At 43.9% G+C, this 23,560-nt stretch overlaps 1 protein-coding gene across 1 annotated transcript in view; it reads left to right on the forward strand.

Annotated features, from left to right (window-relative positions):
- Window positions 1-19,331: 19,331 nt before the first annotated feature.
- The window catches only part of HTR4 (5-hydroxytryptamine receptor 4), a 49,935-nt gene continuing 45,706 nt past the window's right edge, over window positions 19,332-23,560 (forward strand). Inside the window, exons 1-2 of the mRNA XM_015542691.2 lie at window positions 19,332-19,474; window positions 20,724-20,924. Of these exons, the coding sequence (XP_015398177.2) occupies window positions 19,332-19,474; window positions 20,724-20,924 (344 nt within the window). The remainder of the gene's footprint in view (window positions 19,475-20,723; window positions 20,925-23,560) is intronic.

Consider the following 23,560-nt stretch of genomic DNA (forward strand, 5'->3'; position numbering starts at 1 on the left):
CGCAAACACAGACACACACACACACACACACACACACACACACCCAGAATTCCACAAACCCGATTTGCAAACCTTGTCAAATTAGATATTCATAAGATAATGAAATACAGCTTTTCATGGAAGATCTGAATTATAGCTGTTAAAATCCTTCTGGGCTGTGAATGAGAAAAGCTTAAAACTAGAGCAGATCTTTCTAGTTCTCTTGATAGAGTAGTAGTATGCTGCCTCTGCCTCTGCTCCGCTATTTCCAACCTTTGACCTTCACTGATCTTTACCTGTGTATGTCCAGGATTGGTAAATCAGGAGCACTTCAGTGCATTCATCTGAGACAAGACAGCTGAAGTTCAAGAAGAGAAAGCAGCCAAGCTCTTGAAAGTTAACTCTACTTTTTTTAGACCAGTAATTCGCAATCCTATCAGATCAACCACTACCCTGCCCTTTTTAAATAACCATTTTGTCATACCCTTGACTATGCTGAAATGAAATCCACGACTGTATATAATCTATACACAATTTTGCAAATTAACCACATAATGCCTTAACTGGAATACAGAAGAGCAATAAAACAAAAGTGATTTATGATAAGAGAATATGTATTTCATTATGTAAATGCTCGGGCTCGTTTATAGTAGAAAATATAATCAAGCAGTCAGATACCTGCACTTGTGTGTTAAATCACCAAGACTGTAGCAACTACCAACAGAGCCCAGGACAGGCGTGTTGTGTTGGCCATGAGTGGCATTGCTGTTGGTGACATACAGAGAATACTTGTTCTGAACAAAATGGAAGCATAATCTTCCCTTCATTTAGTGTATATAAATTAACATGCAAGAAAGTATTTGTGTTTATGTGTCAAAATAGTTAAGTTCTAGATTAGGTGGTCCTAAACAAAATTTTCACTTATACAAATGGCTGGTAGGACATTCTAAAGTCATGGAGAATGGAGAATGATTTCTATTTTATTTTTTTTATTTTTTTTAATGTTTATTTATTTTTGACAGAGAGAGAGAGAGAGAGACACAGAGCACGAGCGGGGGAGGGGGCAGAGAGAGAGGGAGACACAGAATGCAAAGCAGGCTCCAGGCTCTGAGCTGTCAACCCAGAGCCCGACGCGGGGCTCGAACTCACAGACTGCGAGATCATGACCTGAGCCCAAGTCGGGCGCTCAACCAGCTGAGCCACCCAGGCACCCCACAGTGATTTCTTTTTTAATGAGAGATTGTCCCTCATAATGTCACCCATCCCCCGCCTAAAAGCCTTAGTGCTCCTCAAACAAACCACAGTCTCATGCCCCACAAAATCTCTCCCACGGCTTCTCTGGGGTGGTACCTCTTTTACTGAGAACTATGTTCTAGATAAGTTGACTGAAGCGCCTGCAAGGAAAGGCTCTTAAACTCCCACAGCCAAAGGTCATCCTCAAAAGCAAACAACAGAGAAACAAACAAGCCCCCTGAACTATAGTTGTCCTTCTACACATCAGACATGTGAAAATTCAACTCCCATCAGGTCACCACCTGTGCCACTGTTTTTAAAACAGCTGTGACACCCCCCCCCCCCACTGAAGTCATCATGCAGACCTAAATACTTGGCCCAGCCTCCAGCCCCCTCTCAACGTGACCCTTTTGGCCTCATCTACTGGTGCCTCTCTGGGTCCCTACATTCCAGTCATGTTGGTCTTCCTTCACCTGCTGGAGTCAATGGTGTCACTCTCACTCCTGCACACCCGGCCCAGGGTCCTGACATTCCCTGCCTTGTTTTCAGTCACCTTCCGTTCCTTTTTTAAATCACAGCTCAGTTATCACTCCCCGAGGAAAGCGTCTTCTGATCTCCCACCGGGGTTAACACTGCTGCGTTATAAATATAAATAATGTGTACCTCTTCTTACAGCTTCCATGACAACTGTAATTTTACCTACATGCAGTTACTGAATTCGTGTCGACTCCAGTAGTTTCTGAGCTTCCCTGGGGGAAGGAGCCATGCTTCCTTCCTCTCCCTTCTCAGCGACTGAAATAGGACAGATCCTCAAATATTCTGTTGGAGCGCATACGCAAGTGACTGAGTAGACAGAGGGATGGTTGAACGAACAGGTGAACACACACACGCCTAGAGCTAAGCTGGCATTCCTTGGCAAGGCACCGTTGAGTCAGTGAGTTTATTTGTTTTCTAGTGAGAACGAAGCTCCCACCCAACTGCTGGGAGAAGTTAATGCTCTCATGTATGACCTGCCTGGCAGGAGCAGTGCTTTAACCTTCCAGCGTGAAGCAACAGAGTTGTGAGTTTGTAGGAGTGTAAGAGAAGATGGGGTTCACGGGAGGAGGAGTATCCTTTGTCTTCAGTTGAACCAGTAATAATACATAAACATGTTATTGTAGTTTAAAATTCCAATAATGCCCCAAGTGGAAAAGTCTCCCGGTACCCTCCCCCTCCCTGCCCAAAGTATTTTTGGTTAACAGTTGGTTGTACACTCTAATGGCCATAATCTCTGAATTTGTATATATGCACACATCTCTCTCCTTCTGTTTTCGTTTTCCTTCAGACTCTTGTGGTATCATATCATATGTATTGGTCTACGAATTTTCACTTAACCACGCATCTGGTAGATACTATTTTGTTGGTATTTCATTTATGATTTCATTGTTTATATGTGAAATGATTTATGAGTGTGTATATATTTTTTATTTTAAAAATAAAATATAACAAATGTAGCAAAAGGTACTGAAAAAAAATAAAAACACCTGTGTGCCTGTGACCCAACTTAAGGTATAAATTACAATCCAAATGTCCTCCTGATAAAATAGCTACCCCTTCCTGCCCCCACCCCACAGTCATTGCCCTGGTTCCTGAGCGTCAACTCAATACATGTCTTTACTTTTCATTACGTGTATGTGCATTCCTTCTTATTCTTTTTAGCATCTGCATACACTTAAGGGTATCAAAGTGCTGTGATTGAATTAATCATTCCCAGAATGGTGGACATTTATACTGTTTTCACGTGTTCGTTCTTTATTTTAAATTATTTTTAAGTTTTTTTTTTTTATACTTATTTTGAGAGAGAGAGCAGGCAGGGGAGAGGCAGAGACAGAGGGGAGAGAGAGAATCCCAAGCAGGCTCCACACTGTCAACGCAGAGCCCAATGCAGGGCTCGAACTCTAGAACCATGAGATCACGACCTGAGCTGAAATCAAAAGTTGGATGCTGAACCACCTGAGCCACCCGGACGCCCTCCAAGTGTTCCTTATTCACACACAGTGCAGCAACTCACGTCTTTTCTACACCTAAGCTGGTGTTCAGGCATTTCCCTAGAATAGATACGTGAGAAATGTGTATTCAGAATTTTCAAAGATTTTGCCAGAGTAGCACCCACAAAGCTTTGCCAGTGTATCTTCCCACAGCGAGTCCTGTGAGTGCCCTTTGGACACATCCGTAGCAGCTCAAATGATTGAAAGCTTAGTGTTTTCCCAATCTGATGGGTGAAAATTATGTCTCGTCATTTTACATGACATTTTCCTAACAACATATATTTGCTGAGTAGAGTTGTCCTCCCTTAACTGGGGGGGGGGGGGTTGCATTCCAAGACCCCAGGTGGATGTCTGAAATCGTGGATAATGCCATACCCTATATAGACTATGTTTTTCCTGTATGTACCTACCTATGATAAAGTTTAATTTATACATTAGGTACAGCCAGAAGTTAATAACAATAACTAAAAATAAAATCGAACAATTACAACAATATACTGTAATAAAATGCATGTGAATGTGGCCTTCCTTTCTCAAAATATCCTATTGTACTGCACTCGCTCTCCTTATGATGATGTTGAGATGGTAAAACGCCTACACAATGGGATGAAGTCGGGTAAATGACGTCAGCATTGTGATGCAGCATTAGCTACTGTTGTCCTATGACCATGTGTCAGAAAGACGGTCATCTGCTCCTAGACTGCCACTGCCTGCAGGTAGCTATAACCACAGAAAGTGAAGCCGCGGGTAAGAGGGGATGACAGTACCTACTGTGTGCCAAGAAAACAGATAAAATCTCTGCTTTCATGGCGCTTACAATCTCTTGATGAGGAGGCAGTCAACAGACGTCAAAAAAAAAAAGGGAACATACAATATGTTAGATAAATGCTATGAAGAAAAATAAAGCAGTGGAAGGAATCTGAGAATGCCAGGGTATGTTACGTCAGTTAGGATGGTCAGGAAAGCCCTCTTTGATGAGGCTGCTTTGAGTAGAGACCTAACTGAAGGCAAGGAGGAAACCCAGTGGCTATCTGGGGTGAGCTTCTGGGAAGAAAACACAGCAGGTGCAAAGTTCAGAGTGCACTTGACATATTTAAGAAATAGCGAGGGGCGCCTGGGTGGCTCAGTAGGTTAAGCGCCCGATTTCAGCTCAGGTCATGGTCTCACTGTTCATGGGTTTGAGCCCCGCATCGGGCTCTGTGCTGATAGCTCAGAGCCCGGAGCCTGCTTCGGATTCTGTGTCTCCCTCTCTCTCTGCCCCTGCCTGGTTCGCACTCTGTCTCTCAAAAATAAATAAATGTTAATAAAATAAAATACACTAAAAAAAAAAAGAAATAGCGAGAAGGCTCTTATGAGGAGGTCATGGTAGCAACTTCAGCTGTCTTTCATGGGCTGGGAAGCTATTGACGAATTTTGGACTGGGCAGGGAACACACACCGCCTGCTTAAGTATCAGAGCTATAACTCTGGCTTTTGTGTAGAAAATAGGCCATAGCGGCTGGGGAATCAAAGACGAGAGTGTATTGCAAGAGACTATGTTAAAGATGATGGTGGCTTGAACTGGCTATTAGTGGTACCACTGATGAGAAGTGGTCAGATGCGGGAGGAAATTGGACACACCCAAACATCATGGAAGAGGGGAGGAAAATTCATAAAAAGCATTAAAGTTATTCCTTGTTTATGGCAGCCTCAGGTAGATGGGCAAACGCGGAGAAGGAATCTCTTCCTTTAAGGAAAGCTGCACAGCTTATAAACTACATTTGCAGTTAATAACTCTTTTTAAATTAAGCACACATTGGTAAGTTTCAGAATTGGCTGGGGAAATAATACTTGTGGAGTCAATTTACTTATCAAGGCAATTTTATGGGCAAAGCTAGGTTGCACATTTGGTGTGGAAAACTGAGAAGTCGCAGAAAAGTATAAAGAAGTAATTCAAGTTTTTCTAGAGTGTCATTATCTAGAGATAACTATGTTATATATGTACATAACTTAAACGTACGGGTTATATATAATACGGTATATATTATTACATGTATAAATATTAGGTACTGTATGTGGATCATTTACCTGTACATGTATGTGGCTACATGTGTTTGTATTTCACATCTACTTACCAGGCTTGCATTTGAATGTTACTCCACAGAATTCAGGTGTACAAAATGCCACATTTCTTCGAATCTCTACATTAGTTAACTTTTTTTTTTTTTGACGTTTATTTATTTTTGAGACAGAGAGAGACAGAGCATGAAGGGGGGAGGGGCAGAGAGAGAAGGAGACACAGAATCGGAAGCAGGCTCCAGGCTCTGAGCCATCAGCCCAGAACCCGACGCGAGGTTCGAACTCACGGATTGCGAGATCGTGACCTGAGCTGAAGTCGGACGCTTAACCGACTGCGCCACCCAGGCGCCCCTACATTAGTTAACTTTTTAATGAACCCTTCAGGGCGGACCTCAAGGGGAAATTCAATCTCAGACATTTCATGTACGTCTTCTCTCCGGGCCAAGCTGGGCCTTTCGCATTTCAGTGGGCCTTTCGCATTTCACCACCGCCAGGATAACTGTCTACCTGTACCGGTCCCTGGAAGGCAGAAGGCCTCGTTGCTTCTATGTGAACCTTGACACTGGGGTCTTTGATCCTAGTGGTTTGTCTCTGCGGGTGCTGAGCGGGACTGCTGTGTTCCTTCTTGCTGTTTGGAGTTTGCAAACCTCCCTCTTTCTTAGTTGGCTGTTTCTGCCTTTCGGTCAGGTGATTATGCTCTGGTGCCAGAAGCTTCTGCCTTCAGCCCTGCACCTTGAAAAACCCATAACCAGTGTTGCCAATAAAACACAAATTTTCGTTATCTTACTGGGAGAGAGGAGGAACATAATCGCTCATTCCTACTAGTCTTTTTTTGTGATTTTAAGAAATCAGTCACAAGTTAATCTCTCAGTAGTTATTTTTCTGGACCCATATGTAAACACATTTTTATAGAAAATTGAACTCGTGCTTTGCTGCTTCATACCTGCTTTTAGCACTGAACAGTGTTTATGAGAGCTTTCCCCTGTCATTAAATATTCTTTTCAAACTCAGATTATCATGGCCATGTAAATACTAAGTAAATAAGAAATTGTTTATGTAACCGATACCTAAATTTAGATGTTTAGGTTGGTTCCAATTTTCCCAATTATAAGCAATATGATCGTGAGTCATAATATACCTATGTCTTTAGGAGCAGCTCTAATAATGTATTTTTTTAGGATGAAATTTTAGAAGTGGGATGATTGGAGCATGAATTTTTTGAGGCTCTTTCTGCATTTGTCTATAAGCATAGTCTGGACGTGTATTTATGAACTGTAGGACAGTTCTCAGGCTTGCCAGCTTAGAATGGCAAGCAGTCGTCTTTAAGCGAACTTACGTTATAGGATTCTGTTCTAGGGATGCCTGTTACCATCCAGGTAGAGAATCCGGGTGACCCCCCAGTTTACTCTCCGCCTGCCTTCCCCTTCCCCATCACTCCCCACCTACTCTTAGGGACTGCCTGACAGGGTGCTTAGGTGTGAGTGGGCGTGCACGTGATGGTGGGCTTGAATGGAGAGTCTTTCTCGCCCCGCCAAGATATTAGCTACCCTTGACTCCCCTTACTCTTGTGGCAGCTCGATATGCCCCCAGACTCTTGTATTTGCACACCACCTTCCAAACTCCATCCCCATTCCTGTGAGCTTTCCGCAGATTTTCTTCCTTCTTTGCCCTATCACATCTGCTTTTCTCCTAGCTGTGTCTGGAAAAATTCCAGTGTATTCTTACTCATTATCACTTTTCTCTGGACTGTATTTTTAGTTGTTATTTCAACAGCCCCCAGCCAAATTACAGCATTTTGTCATAACGATCAGTCATCGACCAGGCCGCGTGTCTGGCTGTGCAGAGTTAGAGGACCCGGATGCGTGTGAATGTCATGTGTGTATATTTGAAATAAACAGAAGAGATAAATAATAATAGCGAGCATTTATTGAGCATGTAGTATATGCCAGGCAATATCCTGAGTGTTTTATATGCATTTCCTTAATTAACCCTCAGGGCAACTCCAGTGCCCAGGAGATGACTAGAAAATACATTTAAAAGCTCTGTCAGGGGCGCCTGGGTGGCTCAGTCGGTTAAGCGTCCGACTTCAGCTCAGGTCACGATCTCGAGGTCCGTGGGTTCGAGCCCCGCGTCGGGCCCTGGGCTGACGGCTCAGAGCCTGGAGCCTGCTTCCGATTCTGTGTCTCCCTCTCTCTCTGTCCCTCCCCCACGCATGCGCTGTCTCTCTCTGTCTCAAAAATAAATAAACGTTAAAAAAAATTTAAAAAAATAAAATAAAAGCTCTGTCAGCCTTCAGAGTATGTGGGAAAGGCTTCTGATATTCTCTGGGGAAACTAACTATTGGTAGTCTGCATATGATGTCAACAATTATATAAGTTGCAACTCAAAGAAATGATTGGTGACCCTAGTACAACTGACTCAGAGAGTGGTTTAGATAAGATTAAGTAGAAATACTGAGTTGAAGAAAGAAAAACAAAACAAAACACACCTCTATGTTGATTGCTAGGGTTTGAGCATCTTTCAGGCAAGGGTTAACTTGCACATTGTTTTTTACTTGTTTAATATATTTATTAATATAGTTTATTGTTATAATTTATTATTATTATAATGTAATACTTTATTGTGCTAAGGGCTACGGATATCAAAATGAATAAGACAGTATGGTTGAGATGACAGTAAATAATTAAAATATAGTGTGACAAAAGCTATGATATGGAAGCATGGGTGCTGTAAAACATACAGGAAGAGGAAGTTCGTGGAGCTTCCCAGAAAATAGGATGTTTAACAGAGTCCCAAAGGACATGAAGGAGCTTGCCAGGTAAAGAGGGGGAGGGAGAGAAAGGGGCTTAACAAGTGTGTCCCACTTCCTTGAGTGGGCATGTGAGCACTTCTCTGTGGTAGAGTTGGTTATGGAACAGTGTCAGAAATCGAGGCGGAGAGCTCAGTAGGGCCCGGGTTAAATCAGGTCACGTTTGGTATTTTACCAACATGGCAATGGAGGAGGACATTACGGTATTTTGGACCGGTAGGGGGAGATGAGTTCGTTCCTTCTGGAAAAAAACCAAAGCGAAGCAGTTTCACTTCAGTGCTGCGAATGGTTGGGAAGAGAAAGAGTCAAGGCAGATGACCAATTAAAAGGTGACTCATTCATTCACTCATTCATTCATCCAATCATTCATTCATTCATCCATTCATTCATCTTTTTGAGTACTTGTATGTGCCAAGCACTGCTTTAGGCACTAGAAACACATCAGTGAACATAACAGACCATGTTCCTGCTTTCAGTGGGTTTACATTCAAGACAGTCTAGTGTGTAGGAGGGCATGCTGGCTAACAGCTATGGAAACCGATCACGCAAGGCAGGGGAATAGAAAGTGAGAGAGAGGTCCTGTGCCAAATTTGGTGGCCTGGAAAGTCATCTCCTCAGAGGTAAATCTGAGTGGAGACTTGAATGAAGAAGTGAGTAGTTTCGATCCGAGAGATCCAGCTGGAGGCAGCACCAAATGAGAGACCCTGAGAGGGGAGCCCCAGTTGGCTCCTTTTGGGAATGACGAGGAAGACGTTACAGCTGGAGCAGCATGGGAAAAGGAGAATGTGGTAAAGGCTGAGATCATAGGACAGCCAAGAGCCAGCTTTGTGGAGCCATTTAGGCCACGGTAAGGGTTCTGGGTGTTAACTGTGAGTGTGATTAGGGAAGTGACACATTCCAACCTAAGCATTTTACAGAGCTCACTCTGTCCACTGGGTGAAGAGTGGGGTGTATTACAGAAAACAACGGAAGCAGGAACACCAGTTGTAGGCCTTTGCCATCATCCAGGTGAGGCATGAGGTGGTTTCAACTAGGCTGGCGATGGTCTAAAGAACGGGGAAAGGGTCAGAAGCAGAGGACGTTTTTTTAAGGTAGAGCTACTCGGATTTGTTGATGTATGTGAGACATGAGAAGAAGAGGCTTCCCAAGAATCACTTTAAGATGGTTGGCCCAAGAATGGACAAAGAGGCTGCTTATTGAGATGGGAAGCGGGGTTGAGGTGGGGGAAATGAAGAGTTGAATTTTAGAGGTGTTGAACTGAAGCTGTCTGATAGGCTGATGACCAAAGGCAGAGTAGGCAGTAGGATGTGAACGGCGGTAGTAATTTCTGCAGAGACAACAGAAAGACCCTCATTAGGGTATTGACAGTGGACTAGAGAGGAGTGAAGAGATTCACAAGGTATTCAGAGTAGGTAGAAGTTTAGGGAAAGGAGGAACAATGACCTAAGATGCCGGATTTCTGGCGTGGTCAGGTAGAATGATGCTTTTTCCCACTTAGTGAAAAACTCCAGAGGAATGCAGGACTCCCAGTTAAATAGGTTTCTTTTAGGAGGTTCTTATAGATCTTAAGGACCCCCTGCCCTGTTCTTCTTTAGACCAAACTCATTTCCGGTTCCAGAAGAACAGGGGCCATCTAACTAGTTTCATAAAGGACCAAGATAAATAGTTTTAGCTTTTGCAGTCCATACAGTTTCCATCATAATTATTCAACTCTGCCTTTGCCGTGGAAAGCAGCCACAGAAGATACAAAAGTGATTGAGTGTGAGCGTGTTCCAGTGAAATTTTACTCACAAATACAGGCAGTGGGCTGGATTTGGCCCTCTGGCCATTGTTTGGTTACCTCTGTAGGAGAACAACCCCAAGCAATTTCTTCTTTCACCTGAGCAGAAAATTTTTACACTGTCAGAGCAGGGGTGAGAAGAGAAATCATAATACTTAGCAACAGCAAGCCTAGACCCTGGCAAAATATGTAGAGCTGAATCCATCAGCAACTGGGCCCAGTGACAGGGGCCAGATGTAGCAGAGGGATAGGGAGCAGGTTGTTATCAGAGTATGGGAAATTCCACTTTTCCTTGGACTCTTATCCTTGGGGTAAATGATTGACTACGGGGAGACGCCTCATGTGGCCCACAGTTTTTTGTTTTTTTTTCCCCTGGGCTGGATTTCTTAGAAGCACAAGAATAATTTCAAGGCAATGACCAGCCAAATCCTGAAAACATAACACTTGTCTTGTTCCAAAGGAACACAGGTCTGTACCCGGTGAGCATTATGTACCCTAAACAACTGTGGGCAAAGAGGTGTTTGCAAAACAAACCAGAGACCCTACCCTGAATTTGCCTATAGACAAAAAATATGTCATAAAACAATTATCTCTTACACTGTTTGCTCAGTTCTAACTTTGGAAGGTGTAGTCTCGTTGTTGTTTTTTTAAGTTTATTTATTTATTTTGAGAGAGAGGGCATGCACGCTTGGAGGAGGAGCAGAGAGAGAGGGAGAGAAAGAATCCCAGGCAGGCTCTGCATTGACAACGCAGAGCCTGACGCGGGACTCGATCTTACGAACCGTGAGATCCTGGCCTGAGCTGAAATCAAGAGTTGGATGCTTAACCGACTGAGCCACCCAGCCGCCCCAGAAGAATGGATTTTCTTTTTTTAAATTTTTTTTTTTAACATTTTTATTTATTTTTGAGACAGAGAGAGACAGAGCATGAATGGGGGAGGGGCAGAGAGAGAGGGAGACACAGAATCGGAAGCAGGCTCCAGGCTCTGAGGCATCAGCCCAGAGCCCGACGTGGGGCTCGAACTCACGGACCGCGAGATCGTGACCTGAGCTGAAGTCGGACGCTTAACCGACTGAGCCACCCAGCCGCCCCAGAAGAATGGATTTTCTTAAAGTGAGACTCGCCCCTAAGGTGTAATTTACTGGCATTATCACTTAGCATTTTATTTCCAAAAAGCCCTGGTAGTTAACATACTGTACCGCAGCGAGAATCTTCCCAAATGTAGATCTCACTTTGTCACATGGGTCCTGGCTTGGCTTTGCATTCAGGCTTGGCCTCAGATAACAGTGTCTTCGATCCTGATATCTTTTGAATTCCTTGCAGCTTTGAACTCCCATTATACTCTCTACAGACAGAGCCTCGTTAGGCTTTGAAGTTTTTCTCATGCCCCATATGTGTAATCTCTGAGGCTCTTGAAAAGCCTGTTAAAAGCTTGCCACTAGAATTCTCCACGAGTTTGTGTTTGAAAAATATCTAACCTTCATCAGCTGTGCATCAAACACCGGCACCACCCTCCCACCCTCAAAAACAACGAGAAACAAGGTTTTTTAGGAATTGCATAGAAGCTCTATTTTGAGTAATTTTCTTCCTGTAAAGATGTTGTGATCCCTACCATTTTCTGTAGCCAGCGTATTTTCACAAAGCATATGAAGCTGTCATCATCAGCGTGTTGGATATCAAGTTTGTAGACTACACGTAAAACTTAATCACGTCTTTTTTTTTTTTTTTTTTTAAAGGAATGTTATTCAATCTCAAACGAGCACGTTTGAAATTTAGTGGGGAAAGCACTGGGCTTGGAATCAGAATGTGTAGGTTTAAGTCCCAGGTGCCCCACCTGATAGTTGTAGGAGCTTACGTTTCCCAGATACGCTGAGCACCGGTCCCTTCAGAAAGAAGACATCATGATATTAGATTACGTGGTACTTGAGATGATGAAATGAGGCAGCGGGGAAAACCTCCCTGGTGCATTGTTTGCCATATAGTAGGTGCTCGATAAAGCCACGTCAGAATCGCCCCACTTCCAAATAGGAAGTTCCAAATGTAGGAGCGAAAGAAAGTGATTTGCAATGGAGGGATGAGGGCTGGGGTAGAGGGCATCCTGTCCAATGCTCTGCTTCGGTGGCCTCCAAAGTGTGGTCCCCAGACCGGCAGCATCAGCATCACCTAGGATCTTGTTAGAAATGTACGGAATTAGAAACTATGTGGGTGGATCCGGAAATCCAAGCCAAGCTTTGATATTCCCTGGTGATTCTGGAGCACCACTGCTCTGATGCTCTTATCATGGAACGGTTTTATATGAATTACCTTATTTAGTTTTTTCTGGAAAAAAAAAAGGTTTTGTAAGGGAAAAATCATACTTAAAAAAAAAAAAAAAAGCTGACTGGAAGACCTGAAAACTTACCATTAAGAACCCAAAGTCACATAAAACAAATAAGAAATAGTCCCCCAGCGTATTTGAAAATATAGGATTCCAAGTAAGGATAATACCTAGAACATATCTAGAATGTGGAAAGGAACTAAGACCACGTGAATAGAATAGAGACATTCAACAGAGGCTACAGCAAGGGGGTTGGCCATCACTACTCTCAGTCTGCAAAGACTCAAAGTCAGGCAAGAGAGCAGAAAAGAGTATAGTGAAAACAGTGGGGCTTCAGCTCTGATCGGAGGTTGTTGGCATAGGGAAGCAAGAGGTGAACTGCAAAGAAGTGAGGGGCTCTCATGTAATTGGTTTGGGGGTCATATTTGCCTTTCGGTGGTTGGTCTTCAGGTGGAAGCAGGTAGGAGGGAAGAAAGAGAGCCATTGAATAAGTCCTGACCTTTCTGGACTGGTTGCTGCAAATATTGGCAGTAAGAGTTTTCCTGTTACCTAGGATCTGGCCATCGTTTGTACATTAGGCCGTCAAGAAACCCAGGACAAAACCGCGCACGTATTTAAAGGAAATGATGTAAGCTTTGACAAGGTTACAGTTACGACGTTTCTGAAGTTATTGGTATAGAGGAAAACAGTTAACATTCCCAGGGACTCTGCTATTTCCATTTTACCTAAAAAGGCGTTTGAACATTAATTTACATGAACTATTATCAGTGCAAATATTATCTGAGCTTAAGTCTCCTGTGTGTACTCCAAGTGCCATGGATTTTGTTCATGGCAACTAATAAAGGTAATGAAGACAGTACACACACAACATAATTAGTTGTGAAAATGATGTATACTGTCAAAGGAAAAACTGCAGTGGAGAAAATTAAACAGAGAAGGATGACTTTTTCACATATCCCCCTTGTGACCGGGACTTACAAGGAATGGGACAGTTGGCACATTCTCCAGAGATCATGGATCTGGTGATGGAGCCTTCTTATCAAACAGAGTTTGATTGGAAAATTCAATACATAAAAAGAAACAGAAGAACTTCTCGAGTTGCCCTGCCTCCTTGGCTCCCCCCTCATTCCCAGAAGTGGCTCTGTGGTATTGCCGGGAGCTATCGAGGGGACACTTCTTTTTTTCCACCGGATGTTTTCTTCACTCTTGGCTTCCACAATACCATACTCGCCTGAGGTTCCTCAGAAATCCCTGGGCGTTTTTCTCATTCTCCTCTGCTGGTTCCTTCTTCTCTCCTGCATGACTCAGTAGTGGAGTTCATCAAGCCCCTGGCCCTCTTCTTGGGTGATTTCATCCCTCCCCTGAGATCTAAATCCCACCAAATGCTGAAAATCCCAAGTATATATCTCCTTCTCAGCCATCTCTTCTGAACTCCAGACACACATATCCAATTGCCTCCTCGACACACTCACTTGAACGTCTTAAAAAAATTTTTCTTAAGTCATCTCTATACCCACCGTGGAGCTTGAACTCACAACCCTGAGATCAAGAGTCTCAGGCTCTTCTGAGTGAGCCAACCGCGCGTCCCTTCATTTAAATGTCTTATAGGCATCTCACACAACATGTTTTTCTCATCTCATTAAATTCCTATCTCATTACTGAGATAAGCAATTCAGAAATGTAATTTCCATTTCTTCTTATCCATCCATCGATCTGTTGTTCTTACCTATCCCTTTACTTCCCAAATATACCTTTATTCCACCCACTGCCACGACCTTACTCCAAGCCACTGCCGTCACTGACCTGAGCTTTGCAAGGGCCCCTGACAGGTTCACTGACTTTCTCTCACATTCACATCCGCAGGGCTACTTTTCTGCTTAAATCACGTCACTGCATTCTCATGTATTGTCTAATAGAACATAAGCTTCTCGGCAGTGCATACAAAGCCCAAGGGGTGTTCAGAGCCCCCCCCCCCAGGTTCTTTATTCCTTGCTCATTCCCCTCTGATGGTAAACGCAAAATATCTTTCCTGTCCTGGGACCTTTGCATTTGCTCTCCTGGCTCCTCTAACTCATGGATCCTCTGCACGTATCACAGTTCAGCTGAACATCCCTCCCCATGTTCCCTGATTACCTAGCTTCCCTCTAATCCAGTTGTTCTCCATCCACCATCGTGTCAATGCCCTTGATAGTTTTACTACCCTGAGTGTGATTCATGAACCACCAGCATGAGCATCACCGATGCTCCTCGTGAGCCTAGGAGCTTGTGAGAAATGCAGAGCCCCAGCCCCCACCCCAGATGAAAAGAATCAGAATTTGCATTTTAACAAGATCCCCAGCAGATGCACATGAACATTTTAAGTTTGAGAGTGTCACTTTGAGGTACTGATCGCCAATTATATTTCTTTAGCTGTGCACTTGCTTGGTTTTTTTCATCAATAGTGTGAACTCTGTGAATGTAGGGTCTCTGTCACTTTCTTTACTGCTGCATCCCCGTGCATAGCACAATGGTTGGCATATGGGTGGCAGTCAATACATATTTGATCAACGAGAGTTTTAATCTAACTTCCTTAACGGATCCATGAAGAAACTGAGGCTCAGAGAAGCTACACAGCTGTTACTAACATGGCCAGTGCAAAAAAAAAAAAAAAAAAAAAAAAGAGATAAGTATTCTTGACTCCTAAGAAAGTATAGTATGTGTGTGTGTATGTGTGTGAAACCTTGAAACCAACTGTTCTCGGTGATGTGACAAACAAACCTAAAATTTCCTTAGGCTATTGTCCCTCTGCAGGCTTCTGATACTAATAACTCACCATGATTACTTATTGATATTTTACTTTATCATTTATCATCCTTTTTCACATACACTGACCTATGTGGAAAATTTGCCCAGAATTACTGACCCAGGTTTTCTTTTATCAAGAGCTGAGAAAATGGTACACAGAGCCAACAAGTGTGTGGTGTTTCTTTATCAATAGATCAAGAGATCACTGAAAGAAGCAAAAGAGAAGAGAAAGCAAAATTTACCACAAGCATAAGTGTCAAAGAACCAATTTAGTGGAGTGGACTGCTCTTTGGCCAGATGAGAAGTACCTGGTAGTGGTTGACAGGGAGTGGTTGGAGGAAGTCCAAGGTAACCCAGCGATCTAACGTGGATTTTGCTAGGTGGTTCCTGATTTATCTTAATTACCACTGGACTTACATTTAGTTCAGTGGACAGTTCTGCTTAATTGGAAAAGCTCCTTCCATTGTTAAATTGTGCTTGTCATTCAAAGTTGAGTTTAAAGCTTAGTTATTTCTGGCTCCTAATTGGTGTGCCACAAGTGAACCATAACGTTGACTTGGGAACCTCTGACCCTGATATTCCCATTTGATTTGAAATGTACATTCTCTAGTGCCAGAGGTATTCACCACATACCCTCAATCTGGTCTTTTCTCCGATAAGAGGAAAGGCAGTATAGAGGAGATGGCTCTAATGACAAGGATGTGGTTGATGGAGAATCCGTGTTCTAAGAATATGTTCAGGTCACTGTCCATAGATAAGAGAGTGATCTAAAATCAGCCAGACCAATCTGCCTCCAACGCAGGAGCCCGATTCAGTATCCTCTCTGTGGTCATCCATATAAACTTTATTGCGATAAAGTGTGCATAACCTAAAATTTACCATTAATATATAAAATAACCATTTTAAATGTATAACCCAGTGACAGTAAGTACATTCACGATGGTGCACAACCATCACCACTATCCATTTCTAGAATTTTTTCCTCTTCCTCACAGAAACTCCGTACTGCTCATTCCTTGCTCCTCCGTGTCCCTGGTAACCACTATTGTGTTCTGTCTCTATGAATTTGCCTGTTCTAGGCTCTTCTTATAAGCGGAATCATACAATATTTGTCTTTCTGTCGGAATTATTTCATATTTCACTAAGTATAATGTTTTCAAGGTTTATGTCCATTGTAGCATGTTTCAGACCTTCATTTCTTTTCATGGCTGATTAGTATTCCGTAGTATGTATATACCACATTTTGTTCACCCATTTATCTGTTGATGGACATTTGGGTCATTTCTGCCTTTTTACTACTGTGAATAATGTTGCTGTAAACATAGGTAGAAAAGTATTTATGTCCCTGCTTTCAATTCTTTGGGGGTATATACCTGGGAGTTGAATTACTGACTCCCCTGGTCATTCTATGTTTAGCCTTTTGAGAAACTTCTGCGAAAATTTATTTTGGGACACTGCTTTCCACAGTGAAGGCACTGTTTTACAATTCCACCAGGATGCGCAAGGGTTCCGCTGTCTCCACGTGGTTATCGACACGTGTTATTTTTCAGTTTTGTTTGATTTTCTAATAGCCATCTTAACAGGTGTGAAGTGGTATTTTATTGACGTCTAGGTATTCTTAAACATTTCCTGAGCCAAGGAGTTCAAAACAACACCAGGAAGCTGTTGAGGATCATTCTTAGTTGTTAGGAAGTTCTACTACCCGTTACTAAATGTTACCTTTCTCTTGGCAGTGATTCCCCACCTTGGTTGCACATCTGAATCCCTTGAGAGCTTTTAAAAATTCCAATATTTAGGCCACAAAGCCCAGACCAGTTAAATCAGTGTCTTCGAGATTGGAGTCCATGCATCAGCACTTTTTAAAGCTCCTTAGGTGATTTCAGTATGTAACTAAAGTTGAGAACCACTGCTTACAACCCGATCACTGGTCCCCCTTGATTCCACAAGCCTGCAGGGCAGAAAGTATGACAACCCTATCACAGAGCATTCTGTGACAACCCTTATTATATAGCCAGCCCTTCACCCCCTCTGGCAGTCCTGTCCTCCTGTCCCTCCTAGATTTTTTTTTTTTTTTTTTTTGCCATAGCGTGTATTAGAGCCTGACACTTTACATATTTTCTTGTTTAGCTATTCATTGTCTGTTCTGTTTGGCTTATCTGCTTCCACAATATATACAACAATGCCTAATGCAGAGTAGGTGCTCAGAAAATGCTGTTGAATGAATGAATGCGGGAATCTACTCTCATTTCAGATGGCAGTGCTTCAAGATAGTTAAAAACAGCTTTTGTGTCTTATCTCTGGGTCTTTTCTTCTCTAGGCAAAATCTTCTTAGTACCTTCAATCAGTCTTCAAAGATGTTGAAGCCTCAACCTCACCGTTATGAATGCAGTATGTTTTTTCTTTCACTTAGTTAGCTTAACATAACTGAGCACTTCCTATGTACTACACATACCTGTACGCACATATTCTAGACCAGACGCTGTGCTAGGATCTGGGAGTTGCAGTGAAAAAAGCGAAACAAAGTCATTGTGTGAGGATGGGCCACAGGAATCAACAACAGAAGTCATTTCGGATAACAAGTGGTTCACAGAAACTGCAAAATGTTTGTTGGTTGTGGCACATTCAACAGGGCCTCACTTGAATCTGAGATGTGAGTGACAAGAAGAAGCCAGCCCCGAAGAAGCATTCCAGGAGGAAGGCAGAGAGCAAGGGCAGAGGCTGTGCGGGGAGAACATGTTTCCGAAGGGCTCTCAGTCAGAGCCTCTGAGAAGAACAAGGGGAAATCCCACTCTCACCTCCTTTGTTGGCCACTTTACTTGCCATAACATGGCCTGAGATCAGATTAGCTTGGGGTAGCCATATTACCCTGTGGAAGTCTTTTTCCTCCTGAATCACATCTCCCCTGTTCAATACTTGTAACCTGTCGATAGTTGGAATTTGGATGTGGAAGGGTGGTTTAGATGAACATAACTTGAATTTCTTTTTATGAACCTTAGCCACGATGACTTCAATCAGTCAACACAAACACTTGTCAGCAGAGTGAAGGAGCTTGCTGGCTCTTCAGCCACTATAATACTGGTTCCTTATTCCAGTTGGCACCTTGTCTTCCATGCCAGGCCTAATGGAAAACAATTTGGGGACGAGGCCAGAGCTAGGATCCGGTGGGTTGTTGCCATCTGGGGCCAACAGCCATCTTGGTTTTCAGTCAGAGTAGCTCAGTCAAGACAGCTGTTTCTTGCTGCTTGGGACCCTGTGTTTCCAGGCTCACAGGACAAGCAGCCTCTCCTAGGCCAGACACTAATATACTTTGACAATTCAGTTCTCCACTCTGGGCCTCAGTTTCTCCGTGTTGAAATGTAGGGTTTGGCACTGAGAGTTTTGAGACCCTTTGAAACGTGATTAAAAGAGAAAATTTTATTACTACTCTATTAAAAGCGGAAACCTTTTTTCTGTAGCTTTTTAATAACCTACGGATGTTATGCTTTTATTGATGAAGACACTTGCTTCCAAGTTAATAAAACAAAATGCCGAGTTTACGATAGGAGGGCAGGGTTCACAGGACCAATTCAGATGCTGGAATTGACAAGAACACAAATGTGAGCTATTCAATCGGGCACCAAAAGAAATGTGATTCAGGGCAGTTGAAAGGAGTCCCTGAGCCTATTGATTGGCTGTTATCTTTCCAGTGGAGCTCACAGAATCTGAGATCAGTTTATTCAGGTCCACTTTTTGCTAGAACAGCCTTCAAGCCATGACCTCTCCCCGCAATAGCCCACTTCTACAGGGCAGCTTCTGCATGGGCAGGGGTGGGGTCCTGGAGACAGGGTGGCCTCGTGTTCATGCAGACCCTGCTTCCACTTACCGTCATTCATTCATCCAACACCAACTTTCCTTCATCCAACAACTGTGAGTGATGCACTGAGATTGAACTGATCGGTGGATAAAACAGGCAGGCTCTCTGCCTGGTGGAGCTTACCTCCTGGCTGGGGAGGTGTGCACGACAGGAATCAACCAAATAAGGCTTCTGAGCACAGGCTGAGTGAGGTAAGTGCTCTGAAGGAACGTCACAAGCTCTCTGGCAGAGAGTAACTGCGTAATGGCAGGGTAGCTACTTCACCTCTCTGAGCTGCCGCCTCCTCATTATGTAGGAGGTTAAGTAGGATAATATGTAAAGTGACGAGTACAGACATTGGCATATACCAGGTGTATATAAATATGGATTACGGCTGCTGATGGTGAAGCTACCTTCCTGAAGATAAGTGAGGAAAAAATTAATTTTCTTCCTTGTGTCTCAGAGTTTCCTTCAATTCTGTGTGTGTGTGTGTGTGTGTGTGTGTGTGTGTGCATGCGTGTGTCTTCCAGTTCCAAGGAGGGTTTTGGGTCGGTGGAGAAGGTCGTGCTGCTCACGTTTCTCTCGGCGGTTATCCTGATGGCCATCCTGGGGAACCTGCTGGTGATGGTGGCTGTGTGCAGGGACAGGCAGCTCAGGTGAGTAGCAGGAGGAAACCGGAGGAGGCTCTCCCTGGAGAGCTGGGGTCTGAACTATGATTCCCATTACAATTCAAATTATGAGAGGGAAATGATGTTGGTAAAACAGAGCAGGGAAGAGATCACACGTGATTTCCCCATGATGACATAGCCGGTGTAAGCACTTACACGGATCTCCGTCCCGTCTTTTTTTTCCCGTGTTCAGCTTTGGGAGGGGTTGGGGGGAGGTGTTTGGTAACAGTTGTGATCACTATAAATGTACAATTGTTGAGAGCATGTCTGGTCTAACCTCCCCACTGGTTCAGAGAGGGGTGGGTGCTCAGTGACTGATCTGGATTTAGACCTGTATCTTCTGCTCTTTCCACTTCATCAGTCTCAACCCAGCTGCAGTTCAAGTCACCTGAAGACCTTTTGAAAATTGCTAGTGTGTAGCATAAGTATGTCCCATGCAGTGTCTGGAACATACTTATAGTAAATAGTTATTCATTGTTTACCTGAAATTGCCATTTAACTCGGAGGCCTATTTTATAACTCGGAGGTCATATTTTATCTGACAATCCTTGTGGGGGTGGGGGAGGGTTTAACCACCCAAAGTCTCTGAACTAATTGATCTGGGGAGAGACCTGGGCATCAATATTTATAAAAACTCACCCGGTGATTCTGGTGTTGAGCCTGGGTCGAGAGCCACCAGGCCACAAAATGGGATAAAAGATACAATCCTGGCTCACCTACGGCCTTCCTCTCTAAGCAAGGCATGCACTAATCCACTTACAATGCAAAGGAAATGTAAAAGCTCGGTTCTGGCCCATGTCACAAATGTGAGGCACACAGCAGTCAGTCTAAGTGTGGAAAACAGTGGAATTTGACACCGTTTGTGAGGAGGGTGCCTTGGGAGGGTTCCCTGAGAATAACCAAACAAGGCCTGAAGGGAAGGGCGGGTGGGGAGAGAGAGAAGCCTGTGTAGAGGCCATGCTTCATGCACCAGGGCTCAAATCAGGCCAGTGTGGCCGCAGGGAAGAAGATGAGAAGGATTTGGGTGCAGGAGGTCAGGGGTGGCTGGACCACACACGCTGCATGACAGAGGGGGGAAGGGAATTTCACAGAATTCATTGCATGTCTCACTTTTCTTTCCTCTGTCTCTCTCCCTTCTTTCTTTGTTTCCCTCTCCTCTTTTTTCTGTCCTGCCCCTTTCTCCCACCTTTTCCTTTGTCTCTCCCCCTGCCTTCTTCCTTATACATTCTTCTCACAGGAAGATAAAGACCAATTATTTCATCGTATCCCTCGCCTTTGCGGATCTGCTGGTCTCGGTGCTGGTGATGCCCTTTGGTGCCATCGAGCTGGTTCAGGACATCTGGATTTATGGGGAGATGTTTTGCCTGGTCCGGACATCGCTAGACGTCCTGCTCACGACGGCGTCGATTTTTCACCTGTGCTGCATTTCTCTGGACAGGTGAGGACAGAGCAGTGTGACAGCAGAGCTCCATGCTGGGGACAAGGACCTGATTGGCTATGGGGCCACGCCTTTCTTCCTTTCCCTAATTCATCAGAAGTGATGAATCTCAGAGAGATAAATTCTGGGTACTCACGGATTCCCCCACTCTCCAGTCTTTGCAGAGGGCTCCCTTTCAGTCAGGCCCTCCCTAAGGTCCTACAGACACAGAGGTGGTTAAGGCTTAGAACCGGCCTGTAGGAAGTTCACAATCTAGAGAGTGATAAGTATTGGCAATCAGTTTACGGTAGAGCTCTAAATTTATACTGATGGCACGAACAAACTCTGAGGGAGCAGGAAGTAATATGCCTTCCCCAATAGGCAGCTAGGGTGGTTCAGAAGGATAGTTTGATGTTCCGACATGACCTCCTCTCCCAAAATGTGTCCACGTCAGAATTTTATATGCATATTTAGGTATGTGCATGCAACTGTGGAGAATCTTTTCCAGAAAGTTAAAGATGATTTTAAAATCCCCAGTAATGATTCGTTTGGGGGACGCACGGCTAGCATTTAATTCCTTTGCATAATTTTATTCTTTTGCTTCACATTTGACTTCAGGAGGCCTGACGATTTCCATCGTGGCCTTATTTATTTGAGGTGTACGTTAATCAGTGGTATTTGGACTTTTTATTTTCCAATTCCTGCCCGTTTGTATTCAGTCATAAAAGCAGAATGCAGTCTAAAGGTCAGACGATTACAGGATCGCAAACCGCCATCACAGTACTCGTATCGTAGGGTTAGTTCCCAAATTCTGATAACACATGCCAGTAATATGTTACCAGAATTCCCATGGGACAAGCCTTTCCTATCTCCGGAGGAGTCCAACAGACCCAGTCATTCTTCCAGTCTAGAGATAGGTCACTGTTTCTTTAACTGGGGGACAGGAAAAGCATTTGACTAAAATTAGAGATTGTGATGTGTCTAAAATATGTCTTTAAACACTCAAATAAGAGTCTGTCCAGAGAATTTCTGACACTGGGGAAGGTCCTGAGGGCCTGAAACCAGCTGCAGGAACAGTGGATTCATCTCCTGTCCCATGGGATGGTGCTTATTGATTGGAATGGCAGGTGTAATGGCCTGCTCTATTTAAATTGTGCGAATTCTTTCTCTCTCTTGCTGTACCAGGAACATAGAGTCGAATGTGCTTAAATTAAATGCACGTCTAATGAGACTCTCTCGCTACAGATAGCGACATTGGTAAAACTGAACTGTTGGTTGGCGAGCAGACCCAAAGCACGTCATGGTTTGAAACTTGTGTTCATCTGCTTGTTTCCAGCAGTCCGACTTCAGTACATGAAACACTTTAAGCCAGTCACTATATACTGTATGAAAGTTCACATGAGAAGAAATAAAATATAAGGGGGTAGAAAATACATGGAAGTCTTGAGGGGTAGCCCACATGGGGTCATTGCCAAATTGAGTGCTGAGACTGTAAGTATCATATGGACTTGGAGGGGGCAGAGCTGAGGTGATCGTGGCACCTGGAGGTAACCTTGAGTTTTGGGTAAAAGCAAGGGGAAGAAAATGAGCTGAGTAGGGAGTGTAGATTGGGGGGGACATATAGAATCATCTTCCTAGTGTGGAAAATTGACTCGGAGCGGCCCTGAGAAGGGGGCTGAAGGTTCCCTAGGAAGATTTGGCTTCAGAGTTCTAGATGAATTATCAGGGGCTTTAGAAATCATGGAATTTTCCCCGCGAAGGCGGGCATTCGTTGTCTTGAAGCAGTATGGTCTGGTCATGAAGAACCATCTGCTTTAGAACTGAAGAGGGTGAGATTCAAACCCCCGCTCTGCCAGTGTTTAACTCTGAGGATGGTCTTAGGTTATTAAGCTTTTCTGAGTCTCTGTCTTCTCGTCTCTAAAATTGGGGGCAATAGCACCTGTTCTATAGGATTGCAGTTAGGATTGAGTTAGATAGTCCGGCGGAGGCATTGCGTTGGCCCAGCTTGGCACAGTACACAGTGCTGGTGGATGTTCATTTCAGTTTCCTGCAACTGTCCATGCACCCTCCATGGGTAAGATTTTTCTTACCGAACTTGGACCTCATCAGTGAATAGCTGCTCCAGCCGCTGCATCATCCAGAAATCAGGTAGTTACGCTACATGCGGTCTTTCCTTATCCCCTGCGTTTAATCAATAAGTCCTACTGATTTTCTTTCCTAAACAGATCCTACTGTTTCTCTCCAACTTTTATCATGCTGGCCCAGACTAATGCCATCTCTTGCATAAGCCGCTTCAGCAGCCTCCTAATTGTTCTCCCCACATCTACTTTATCTTCCTCCAATCTGCTCACGTCTTATAAGATCTCATAGCCAGAGTCATGGTTAAAACCCTTCAATGGCTATGCAGTGCACTGAAGATCGAGACCAGACTCCTGGGCCCGTAGGGTTTTGTGCCATCTGTTTCCTGTCTGTGTCCCCAACCTCCCTTGATGCCCTTCACCAGCCTTACTCCCGGGGCTGCAAGCTGTCTTTGCCTTCTTTCTGTCTCCAGTGCTCTGGGCCCAGCCATCCCAGGGCCTTGGCTCCTCCCTGTACCTGGAAACTCCTTTGCCCCCTCCTCTCTTGTGTATCTTTCAGACTTAGGCTCAATCCTTGCC

Source organism: Panthera tigris, chromosome A1 (assembly GCF_018350195.1).
Source record: "Panthera tigris isolate Pti1 chromosome A1, P.tigris_Pti1_mat1.1, whole genome shotgun sequence".
Lineage (NCBI taxonomy): Eukaryota > Metazoa > Chordata > Mammalia > Carnivora > Felidae > Panthera > Panthera tigris.